We start from the raw sequence: 12,453 nt of genomic DNA on the forward strand, positions 1-12,453 counted from the left end.
ATTCCGGGCATTTTTCCATTATCGGTTTCCTTCTTTAGAACGTTAATAGTCACTTGATAACCGGACCACACACAAACAATTTACTTCCTCTCTTGTGGTCCACGGACCCATCATTTTGAGTTGACCACTTAAGGTTTTGAAAGAGGTTGACTGACGGTTTCGTCCACGGTCGTCATTAAGTGGACGCGGACTTGGGACTCCCTGCATCCTCAACAAAAAATTTACTTCGGCCTAGTTTAGGTCTGAACATACGACGGATTTCACTTCAATATAATTCGCACTCATGTCGTGCCAATTTTTTCGGAACGGAAGTTGATTGTAAAAAATTCTTCCGTTGATATCAGCTCGAAATATTCAAGCCAACCGATAAGCAAGTTTTGGTGTTTGGCAATAGCTGAGCAGAAGTGCTGGATATACTGGACACGTTGATGTTCATTTTTAGTTCGTTGATACATCAAAGAGTAATGTGAAGGGTACTGGACGTTGGATGTCCATGGCGAGCACAAAAAGGATTGGTGAGGATGTGCTTCTTCGATTCACATCGACATGACACGAAGCAGTTTTAGTATACGTGTCAAATCGCGAACTTTGTTCTCCGGATCACGGTAGGGCAGTTTAATCCACTGCACAAGATCCAATGCCACTAAATGTTACCCTCTTGCATTGCAGATGAATTTGTGTGGCATATGGTCAAACGTTAGGGCGGACAACCCTACACGGAAAACAACTTGTTACGAAGTCACAACAGGGGCGTCGGACTTGACGGACAATACAACGGCAAAGACAAAGGAATAACGATTTGCGCATTTTCTCATGGAACGTGCGCTCCCTGTACAGACCGAATGCTGCTGAGCAGCAAGCAGAGAGAGCTTAAAAATCATAAGTTACCAGGAGCCGATGGAATTATGGCCGAATTGGTTAAATATGGAGGCAACCAATTACACCAAGTGGTTCATCAACTTGTGCTCAAGGTATGGGACAGCGAATGAATGCCTGACGACTGACAAAGAGGCATTATCTGTCTCATACATAACAAGTCGGGAAACCGGAAGCTGGACGCTTCAGGTACGAAAGGTTTTGTGTATTTCTTAGTACGTAGCACCTAATATTTGCATATGTCCCCTTTCGGGTGATATTGACATTGATAGTCTTCAATTTTCAAAGAAGCAACAATTTCAACGTATTATAAATTTGTTAGTAATAGTGCGATTTCCATCAAACCTGGTACGATCATGCTCTACGTTATAGCCTACATCACTGCAGAATTTCGTGCCGCTAGGATGAATTTAAGGGGGGTTTCCAGCCAATTACAAAAAATTATAGTAATATACTATTATTAACTTTATTTGAACAGATATCGGTATGAGAGGTATTAGGTTGTTGCAAATGAAATGTCGGATATTTGAGTAAAATTTCAAAAAAGTATAACTTTTATGAAAATTAATTTTATTAGTCAAAATAAGAACCAGCAGCTTCAATGCACTTCTCCCAACGAGATACAAGGGCATTTATTCCAGTTTCGTAAAAGTCTGGGTTTCTAGAGCTAAGAAATTCTTCAAAGGCACTTTTGACAGCTACTTCATTGCTGAATTGTTTCCCCGCCAAAAAGTGATCCAAATGCTTAAAAAAGTGGTAGTCGGTTGGCGAGAGGTCGGGTGAATATGGTGGATGAGGAAGAGTCTCATATCGTAATTCATTTAATTTTTGGACCGTCATTTTGGAAACATGAGGTCGGGCGTTATCATGGAGCAGTATCACTCCATCTCTGTTGACCAATCTAGGCCGCTGAACACGTAATTTCTCGTGCATTTCATCAAGTTCGGCACAATATTTCTCTGCATTAATTGTTTCACCACGCTCCAAAAACGAATAATGAATAATTCCAGATGCAGACCACCAAACAGTTACCATTACCTTCTTCGGGTGAAGGCTCGGTTTTGGCATGTGTTGTGGAGGCTGATCGGCATTGCGCTGATCTGCGACGGTTGTCGTACAATATCCACTTTTCATCGCATGTCACTATTCTGCGCAAAAAGGGATTGTTCCTGTTGCGGTTGAGTAGAGAACTGGATATTTCCATTCGCAGCGCCATGTTTTGCTCGTTGAGTTCATGCGGAACCCACTTATCAAGCTTCTTCACCTTTCCAAGCTGTTGTAAGTGCCGAGATACTGTCGAATAGTGTACGCCTATTTTCTCTGCAATGTCACGAATCGATGATCGGGGATCAGATTCCACTATCAAACGCAACTCGTCGTTGTCGATCGATGGTCCTGGGTGTCCACGAGGTTCACTTTGGAGGGTCATGTCGCCTGATCGGAATTTTTCGAACCACCGCTGTGTCGTTCGTTCGTTTGCTGCGTCAGCTCCAAATGCTCTGCAAATGTTTCTGGTTGCCTCCGCTGCGTTGTGACCAAGTTTAAATTCATATAGAAAAAGTAGACGTTTTTGACTCCCTTCCATGCTTTTTTCTTTGAGTTTTACTTGGAACTTCAATGACGATTGAAACTGAAATGACTCCTTGATCGAACGAACGACTATTTATACTCAATTATCCCATACCACCAGAGTCACCTTGCGGCAGTTTTAAACATTAAAATCATAACTAACTTCACTTCATTGAAAAATCCGACATTTCATTTGCAACAACCTAATATTTCGGAGCCAAGGCACCATATAGTGGCAGCCTCCTGATTTTTTTCAGATTTTTCGGTTTGGTAGTTTCTGATGGCCCCCTTAAAGAAATGATCACTTTCAACCCCCCGCACTCCCCACGTTTCCAAGAAATGTCAAAACTAAGACCGGCTTCGAAAAGTACTAATCGAGACCTTTAATTTGATACCCCACATGACTATATTTGATGAAAAAAAAATTTACACCCCCCTTTTGCATGTATGGGGACCCCCCCCCTTAAATTCGACGTAAAAGTATGTAACTCACTGTATGTGTGAGCGTTCACAGTTCCCACCTTTCTTCCAAATTTGGTGTCAATCGCTATAACCGTCTCCGAGAAAAATGCGTGTGACGAACAGACAGACAGACAGACAGACAGACAGAAGGACAGACAGACAGACAGACAGACGGTAAACCGATTTTAATAAGGTTTTGTGTTTACACAAAACCTTAAAAATGGAGATATCACATAGTGCAGCCATTATAGAGGTATCATGTTGCTGAGTACCATCTATAAGATATTCTCCGCTATCTTGCAAGGCCGGATAGCCCCATACGCCCAGAACATTATTGGCCCATACTAAAGAGGTTTCACTCCAGGCAAATCAGCAAGATATCAGATTTTCTCTTTGCGGCAAGCGATGGAAAAATTGTTGGAATATGGACACCAGTTGCACCATCTATTCATCGACTTTAAGGCCGCCTGTGATATCATAACCAGGGTAAAACTGTACACGGCCACGAGAGAATTCGGTATCTCGACGAAATTGATAAAACTGACTAGGCTGACCTTGACCAATGTGCAGGCGGGCGAGATCTTGGGCTGCACATCAATGAAGACTAGACAAAGTATATGGTGGCAACGTCAGCGCCGAAAACCAACCAACCAACAACAACAAACCGCACTGGTCAAACGGGAAGAATAAAGATAGGAGAATACAACTTTAAAACCGTTGATAATGTCTCCTTTCTAGGGTCGCAAATCACAACCGAGCTACGATGATGAAATCCGCGCATGATTGTTGGCAGCCAACAGAGCCTATTTCAGCTTACGAAAACTGTTCCGCTCAAAACGTCTCACCATAGGGTCAAAGCTCTTACTGTACAAGACAATGATCTTCCCAATCCTCATGTATTCCTCGGAAACTTCTCTCGTTCGAGAGAAGAATCCTCTGAAGAATTTTTGCCTCCCTATATGAGAATGGACGAATCCCTAGTCTACATAACGACGAAATCTATGAGCGATGCCACGATCGTCAGGTTGTGGATAAAATCCGGCTCAACAGGTTGCGGTGAGCGGGTCACTTAATCCGTATGGATGAGGATGATCCAGCCCGAAAAGTCTATAAGGGCAATATCTATGGTAGAAAAAGAAGACGAGGCAGACCCTGCTTGAGATGGAGCGATGGCGTAGGTCAGGACGCCAGACAGCTTTTAGGAATATCGAATTGGTGGACCTCGTCGCAAAACCGGGATGCCTGGACTTCCTTATTAAGGCAGGCCTAGACTGGATATCGGTTGTTGCGCCGTTGATGATGGTGAAACGCTAAAGTTGGCTAGGGGAAGGATACCTAGAAATCAAACAAGGGGTGCAGGGCTTCGGAAACCTGGTTTTTGGGATTGGGAAAACGGGCTCCCGGCGTCTAATGCTGCGAGAAAGGAAGTGAGGTCCACATCAGATCCTTTTCATACGAGCCTGAAGCTTGGATGATCACCAGCGAAGATAACGTTACCCCTCGGCTATCGAGATTCGTCGCGGGGTCGGGAAGGAATATGGATAGTCCACGGATCGACATTAAAACTGCTATTGAAAAAAATGAACATAGAAGGCAGCAAACTGAAATAACGTTTCTTTCACTAGGAAATCGCATAAATGAACCATGTAAGCTTATTTGAAGTAATAAAAACTTGTTTTTCCTATGCACTAGTGTTAATTTATTGGTCTTGCAAATTCCGATATTTCGGGAACCACTTGTTCCCTTCATCAGTTCTAACAAGTCTGCTCATCAGTGGGTTTATTAACTACTTTTATACTAATCTAAATCTATAGTACTATTCTAATTAATTATATGGCTAAATTAGTTTTTAAAAGACTTATACCTAAATCCTGAAAAGGAAGAAGACTTGTTTTTATATCCTGAAACAAGAAGAGATTTTTAATTATAGTAATCGACTTCTACCGCAATAAAAAGATTAATCATCACCTTCTCAAATCTGTTCAAACATTAAAACGGACATAAAAATGTTCGACATACAACTGGTAGGATCAAGTCGTATCTAGCAGCTAAAATCTCAGCTGGCTAGAGAAAAGGTTCGAAAAACGGTAGAGGAGGTGAGCGGTATATATAAAATCGCTTGCTCAGATTGTCCGAAGGCGTATATCGGACGAACAAAAAGGCTGGTAACCACTAGATTTAAGGAGCATATGAAAATGGCAGTTGGCTATCAAGTACTCCCGAAAACTCACAAAATCTATGGAGGCTAAGCATATGGTAAAATGCGGTCATAAAATAAGCACCGACGATTTGAAAGTGTTAAAACAGGTAAGAAAAATTAAACAGCTGAACGCCTACGAAAGTTTATTCATTAGCAAACAGCCGGTAGACACTAGATTGAAATCAAATCTATGCAATTGCTATTTAAAGTTATTTAAAAAAACTTATAAAAATTTTAAAAAAACTAATTAAAAATCTCTTCTTCGTTCAGAATATACAAATAAATCTTTTAAATGTACTAATTAAATATTTCTTCTTTCATTAGGGCAGTAGAGAAAATGCATAAACGTACTGTGGCAAAGTCACACTAGAAACGCAGGTAAGACCTTCTCAACGCAAAGTAGGGAAGAACGCGGGGAAAGAAATAAGGAGGCCTCTTGGTGCTCCTCTTTACCGAAGGAAGCTGAGCAGGCGGAAATTGCGGAAATTTGATAGTTCCTCGATTACGGCCTCAACATTGACAAAAGGGGAAGAATCGCGTAACCACAAGCAGTTTCCCCGTCTTACTGTTTTAGTTTTAGTGTGCAGACACAGAATTATTTGGCTCGAAAAAATTTGCTCACGCGCTGATATCGTCCATGCGTGAAAAACCCTTGCTTATTTTTCAGGCTCGGGGCTCGTCCTGCAGAGTCGAAAATCAAGAATATGAGTCTATAACAAAGTAGGCCTCAAAATACATCTAACATCGATATCAGTTCAAATAAAGTTAATAGTACTATACTACTATATTTTTTTATTGTCCTGGAAGTCGCCTTCTGTTAAATTCATCCTAGGAAACAAACGCATAAAGCACGATTAAGGGCATAATGTTGAAAATTTTGATGGGAATCGTACTATTAAATATTAATAGAATTATTATTATTAAAGTTTGTTATTTCGTGTGAAGTTACCCTTCCCTAAGACAGCATACAATGCCAGTATTACACTAAAAGGAACTGTCTGAAATATTAAATTGAATTCATTTGATCCATATTTCATAATTTAAATTTAATGTACAGGTGACATTTTTGTATAATATTACGAATAAGTAATTTTTTTCTATTTAAGCTTTCTGCTTTCACATGTATATATATTTTTATCAACAAACAATTTTCTGGATATTCACTTCTTCATTGTTGTTGTTGTAGCTGTATGCACTGTTTGTTTCATATAAACTAAGTTGTTTGTTCTAAATAAAATCAGATTCTTCAACAAAGCAGTATCTGCTTTTATTGATTAAGAAAGCTTTTCCTTTAACAATTGTTTTTTTAACAGTGTTCTACTTTGAGCAATTTAAATTACTCCTAACTGTAGAAAATCGAAGATCGAATAAAAAAGATTTCGAAATAGTTTTTTTTTTGTTAAAATTGGTTTTATTTAATAAAAACTCGAGTATAGAGTTAATGAATTATTTACCTGTAGTTGTGTAAAACATAGATTAACCCTCAAAAATGTCTATGATTACATAGCTTATTGTGCGAGGTTCCATCAATGCTGAATTATTTAGATTTTCAAAATTACTAGCAGCTGCAAGATGCTAGAAAATTTGAGGTAATGTGTTTTAAACGGACAAAACTTCTCTCATATTAGTGTCTGCACAATTGAATCATAATATGGGTGTATGTGTGTGTGTTTAAGGTGGGGGAGAGGCAAAGCCTCTGAGCACTCAGACTCTGGTGGTCCATTGTCAGAACATCCACAATACTTCTGCAAGTCTTCCTGCTTTTCGACAGGATAAACTTTGTTGTATGTTTGTTTGGTTCTGGCAGGAAAAGTTTGGTGTGTTTAGCAGCATTAAATTTCCGCCACCTGGCATTATGAGAAACTTGTTCCCAGTTCTTGCTAGCAGCACTACCCAATGCTACTGACACCCCAATTGCAGGTTCTAGTTCACGCATGGAGGAAATTGAACGCCCTTTTGCTAACGCATCGGAGAATTCATTTGCCTCTACACCAAAATGACCGATTACCTAGAGTAGTTTCGTATAGAATCTAGAAACACAGTTCAATCAATTTCTACATTTCTGAAAGATTTTTGAAGTGATCAAAGGGCTGCTCAACGCCCTCAATGCAGCTTGATTATCGCTATTGATTGGGATGCGCCTGCCCTTCAACCGTTCGTCAATCATCCAAGTTGCCGACCTTAGGATCGCTAATAATTCAGTTTGACAGGCCGTTGTATATTGTCCCAAGGGGAAAGCCCACTCTCGTTTTTATTCGAGAGGTAGACTCCTGCTCCAGAACCCCGCTCTGTTTTTGATCCATCGGTGTATATGATATCAGAATATCTTGACACGCATTCGTCTGTCGAAGCAAAGGTCCGCCTACACAGCCCATAAGTTGTGAGAGCTTGTTTCATCTTTACCTCTATATGTTTGTTCCAAAGAAGCTGCTTATCTAGAGTAACTGCCAGATATTTCAATTCTTCGGAGAGTTGAAGGGTTGTAAGCCGCATCTCTGAAAGGCAAAAACCATTCAGTTTTCCTCTTTTTGTAAAAAATGCCATTGTGGTTTTGTTGCATTTACTGAAACTCCATGCCTGAGGCCTGAGTCAATAAAATCAACGGCGCGTCATGTATTTCTATACACCGTTCCGAGATCTCGACCACAGCCAAATCATTCACATGAGCTTGAGCGTGTTTTGGCAGATTTTGCAGTTCGTATAGTAGTGAGTCGATCAACATACTCCACAGAAGTGGAGCAGATCCACTTAATGGAAGTTTCATTTGCCAGTATCTAATTAACTCTAACAACTTTGAAGTTCAGATTGTCACCCTACATTCGTGGTCATCAGACTAACTGAAGTGGTAAAATCAAACAGCTTCTCTCCCTTAGGATGGCATTTGCTACAGCCCCAACAAATATACTGGGCGTTCTCATCAGAACCAATTAAGAGTTCAAGGCTACTTGATTCAACATACACTACCAGATCCCTTAGTTCTTGCGACGGCGGAGGACACAAAGAATCAAAGGGTAAGTAAACAGAGGCAAATACGACGTTTCTCCTTTTACCGTTAACCTGGTGTTGTAAATTGACCGTAGCAAGTTCGTGGAAACAGAAATGTTTCAGCATGGTTGCCTATAACAATTTTGATATCAGCACGCAGGCTCTCGGTCTCAAGGATCTTTCATCAAAGAAGATCTTAGTCCTCTTGACTGATCCAATATCACAGATTTTGTAAAAACAAACCCATGGGCCCAGAAATATATAAGAGCAGTGCCGGAACTTTGCCAGCCTTGCCGCCGCTTTTTTGGAAGAGTTAAGCAACGGTGTCACCCACAGGATGGCCGTAGTCAGGTTTCCAGTTCCTCTCATTAAGAGAGTTGCTGTACTATCCTTTCTAGCTGACCGCGCTGCATACACCAGGTTTAGGTATTCCACTGAAGTGGGGAGCCTGTCTTCCACAGATTTCTCCCTGAGGGAGCATGCAATTTTGGAGGCCTCCAAAATCCGCGCATCGGCCACGACCTGATTTCTCAAAGTCGCGAGTGGATTCGAAGTCTGTGACTTCTTACCACTTGGAGAGTATTCCTTTGTTTCCATCTTCATGTGTTTTTGGGCACCCTTAGTGTAGTAGTAAACTACCACAGGTTCCCCCACCATGAAAAGGTGGTGTCCGAGTGGGAGCATAATATAGGTAATATCATCTTGAATGTAGTAAATTTCTGATTATTTTTCAGAATTCATTATAAACAATTCGATAAACAAAAGTTCGGCGCTTCAGGAATAACGAGTTTTGTATATTTCTTATGTAGGGAAATTTTAATGTACTTTGGCCGCATTTGCATCTAACTCGTGATGTTTTTGTATTTAGTATGTCAAACTATTTACTTTAGCGTGATACTGAGACTCAGCCTTTAACTGCAGTAAATTTCCGCAAAAGTGACCTACTTGCTAGTAATAGTGTGATTCTCACCAAACTTGTTAGCCTACATTAACTGGGATGAACTTAAGGGATTCAGTCAATTTCTAATAAATATAGTATTTGTAAATCTTTATTTGTACGGAGGATATTTTGAAACCTAGATACCATGTAGTAGTAGCGGCTTTGTTATTTTTTTTCAAATTTTTTGGTTGAGCAGTTTCTAAGAACACGTCTGTGAAAGAAATTATCATCGTCTCCGCTTTAAATTTCTTGCATCAAATGTCAAAAAATTAGAGAGTGAAAAAAAAATGTACACCCCCTTTTTGCATGTAAAATTAAATTCAACGTAGAACGGTTAGTAACATTTACTAACCGCATGCAAGAGGGATTCACAAGTCCCAACTTTCCACAACTTTTTTTAGATTTTTAAAAAATAAAATGATGGGATGACTGCGTCCTTAAAACTATTTCTTTTAGGCTTTTGTGCACTAAAACTCATATAGACAATGACTACCTTTTTCCAATTCCTTTTTATTGAAAGTGAAAACGGGAAAAGATCCATTCTTGGAAAGAAACTAAACAAAATTTTTGGAAAAACCTGAATCTTGCTCTATATGATAGCTAGGCCTCAAAATATCTTTCATATGGAAATCTGTTTGAATAAAGCTGATGGAGTAATACCAATTTCTATATTTTCTGGAAATTGGACTGATCCCGCTTTAGTTTATTCTATAATCTTCAAATTGCGACAATATAGACCAAAATATGCAGCAAATTTTACAGTAGTTCATAATTGCCACGTTCGTGTAAATTTTCTACCACTCAAGACAGAATGCCAGCATTTCACTAAATTGAATATTGAAGTAGATAGTCTAATGTGTATGAAATTCATACATTACAATCTACGCACAAATGTAGCAGTTGCGGACCCAAAAATTCTACGCAAATAGGCTATTATTGATATAAAACTTCCAAAAAAGTCCAGTTGTGTAAATCTTGGAAAATAGTGCACAATTGAAATGTTTAATAGCCACTCAATTCAAGGTACCCCAAATATGTTGGTACATATATTCTAGCATGCTTCTTCATTTTCTATGCATCGTCTGCTTATTTTCAAGAACACTTTATTTATATCTTAAATACAAGTTAATCTTCCACCACACACCATCAGCCGTTACTATGTAGCCTTTTATTTCAAAACAATTTCATTCATGCAATCATCTGATATCAGTGGATAAGCTGTCATTTAGAGGGTAGTGAAAACAATCATCTGTCATGTCGCATATAGTGGAGAAGTTTAACTACTTAAAGAAGCGGAAGTCGGTAAAGTACGGATTACCATTCCTAATTCTGATAGTCGGAGGCTCCTTTGGCCTTAAACACTTCACTTCCTTACGGTAGACCTTTGGAAGTTAAATTGGTGCACGTATTTGAGGTTAACCCAATCCCGTTCTAGATATGAGTATTCAAAGAAGCAGCCGGTGGATCCAGAAGAAATGAAAAAGTTTGGAGTGAATATGAAGAAGCACACTGAAGTCACGCTGGAGAGTGAATATGAGAAGATTAAGGGGATTGACATTGACAATTGGGAGCAGAAGCGAGGTCCTCGGCCTTGGGAGGAAGAACCGCCGAAATAGTACTTGTTAAAATAAGTAGTTGTTATACCCTTATAGTACGAATAATGATTTTTTCAGCATTGTTTTAACCACGATTTTTAATGATCAGCTAACAGTTGATTGAAAGCCATTTTGGCATTTCACATACCGGTAGTGCTGCATTTCTTCGTTTTTTGTTCCAGTTTTTTTACAAATTGTTTCGGGGCCCCGTGAGAATTTGTTTTTTTATGAAAAATAAGTTTCTTTCCTAAAAAATCTCACTGGGGACAGTGGAAATTGTATCGCGATTTGACGTCGGATACCAGTCGACTCAGCTGTGAATGAGTACCTGAGTTAAATCAGGGTTATAATCTCGGGTGGGTGCAAAGCTGACCACATTGCCTGTAGTGTACCGTTACGGACTTGAGTGAAGTGCTCTAACACACTTCTGGGCCCTGATCTAATTGGAATTATATAAATATGCTTCAACAATAATGTTTGAAAAGGCCGAGGACGGCAACATAGTAGGAGATCATTAAACGCAAAGAGTTAAGATCTCTAGAAGCTGATATGGCGCGGAATATGCTCCTCGACAAAGGCAATAAGCCGGAGAAACAGGAGTTGCCTTGTCACGAAATGTATTCAATGCAGTCTTCATAATATACTGCCTATCAATCACCTCGTATACTGTCTATCGTCAGAAGTAAAGGGAAATATTATAGTATTAGGTTCAATGAATCTTTTAGCCAAGCTTTATGCTGATAGCGTGGTTTGCAACTTTAGCAATCGCTCATCTCAAGAGATTTACTCTCCAGCGTCTTGAAACTTAATGGGAGTTGCTGATTAAGTTACATGGGCTGCGGCAAATGAATTACAACTTAGTTGGCCACCACGTTGCCTCGTTTGTGGGCGCCTTTACGAAACTTTTATTCATAGTAGTGTCAATAGTATATTGAATGCTTGCTTGCTTGAACAATTAACTTTATCTATAATTTGTCCTTTGAATGTGCGGAATACAAGGAGATGATGTGAATTTTTATCTCTGAGTGCAACAGCACTCAAAACTCCTTGAAATTGCATCTATTCGCATATTTCTATCTATAAAGTTCTAAAATATCACCATTCCACATTTGCATTGTATACGTAATTAAACCGTGTGTAATTAACCACTAGCACATATTTTCAAAAACTGTTCCCGCTAGGTCAGACAATATCTTCTTTAATGTTCCCACCCCAAATGAAATCATTTACTAAGTGTATTTGTATTTAAGAACTCAACTAAATGAAATACAGTCACTGTTGCTGAGGCTGCGCCATTTGGAAGAGCGGTGGAATGCGTGTTAGGAGCGGCATGCAATATACGCACACTTCGTTCAGCAAGAAGACCAACATCTTATAAAGGAGTTCACTCGTAGTAGGTATTCCTAGAGCTTCTAGGCTTTTCAAGGAAAAAGATGTATGGATACCGCGATGTGGCTCCCATCCAGCAGCGAGTCAGTTCATTAGCCATTTAAGCTTGGTCCATAGCAATTATCAGTCAACTTGGGAATTGCTATGTATCCGATACGGCAATAAGAGGGATATAACCCAACAAGTGATTCAACGTTGTCAGGCCAACGATTCAAGTGTCCTTAAGCAGATAGTGGGCAACACCAATCAACTCATCAGCAGTGCATAGAACTTGAAGATCAACGACTTCGATCTCCCGTTGGTCTTTATACTTAATGCAAAACTTGATAACGAGTCAAGATCAGAGTGGCAAAAATCAATCAGCGACTCCAAGGAAGTTTCTACATTGCCGGAATTTATCAAGTTTCTCACTCAAAGGTTCACAATGCTAGAGTGTA

General features: G+C 39.6%; 1 protein-coding gene across 1 annotated transcript; it reads left to right on the forward strand.

Annotated features, from left to right (window-relative positions):
• The first annotated feature begins 10,223 nt into the window (after positions 1–10,223).
• Positions 10,224–10,716, forward strand: LOC119659642 (cytochrome c oxidase assembly protein COX16 homolog, mitochondrial). Its single transcript, XM_038067844.1, has 2 exons — positions 10,224–10,408; positions 10,468–10,716. The coding sequence occupies exons 1-2, from the start codon at positions 10,287–10,289 to the stop codon at positions 10,646–10,648; spliced, it is 303 nt and encodes a 100-aa protein (XP_037923772.1). The 5' UTR covers positions 10,224–10,286; the 3' UTR covers positions 10,649–10,716.
• The last annotated feature ends 1,737 nt before the right edge of the window (positions 10,717–12,453 follow it).

This window comes from Hermetia illucens, chromosome 6 (genome assembly GCF_905115235.1).
Source record: "Hermetia illucens chromosome 6, iHerIll2.2.curated.20191125, whole genome shotgun sequence".
NCBI lineage: Eukaryota > Metazoa > Arthropoda > Insecta > Diptera > Stratiomyidae > Hermetia > Hermetia illucens.

Bases quoted from the DNA above. Each gene is read 5' to 3' on its own strand.
- LOC119659642 (XM_038067844.1), top strand. From the start codon at position 10,287: ATGTCGCATATAGTGGAGAAGTTTAACTACTTAAAGAAGCGGAAGTCG. The intron at 10,409-10,467 runs GTAGACCTTTGG...ATCCCGTTCTAG, and splicing joins AAACACTTCACTTCCTTACG to ATATGAGTATTCAAAGAAGC.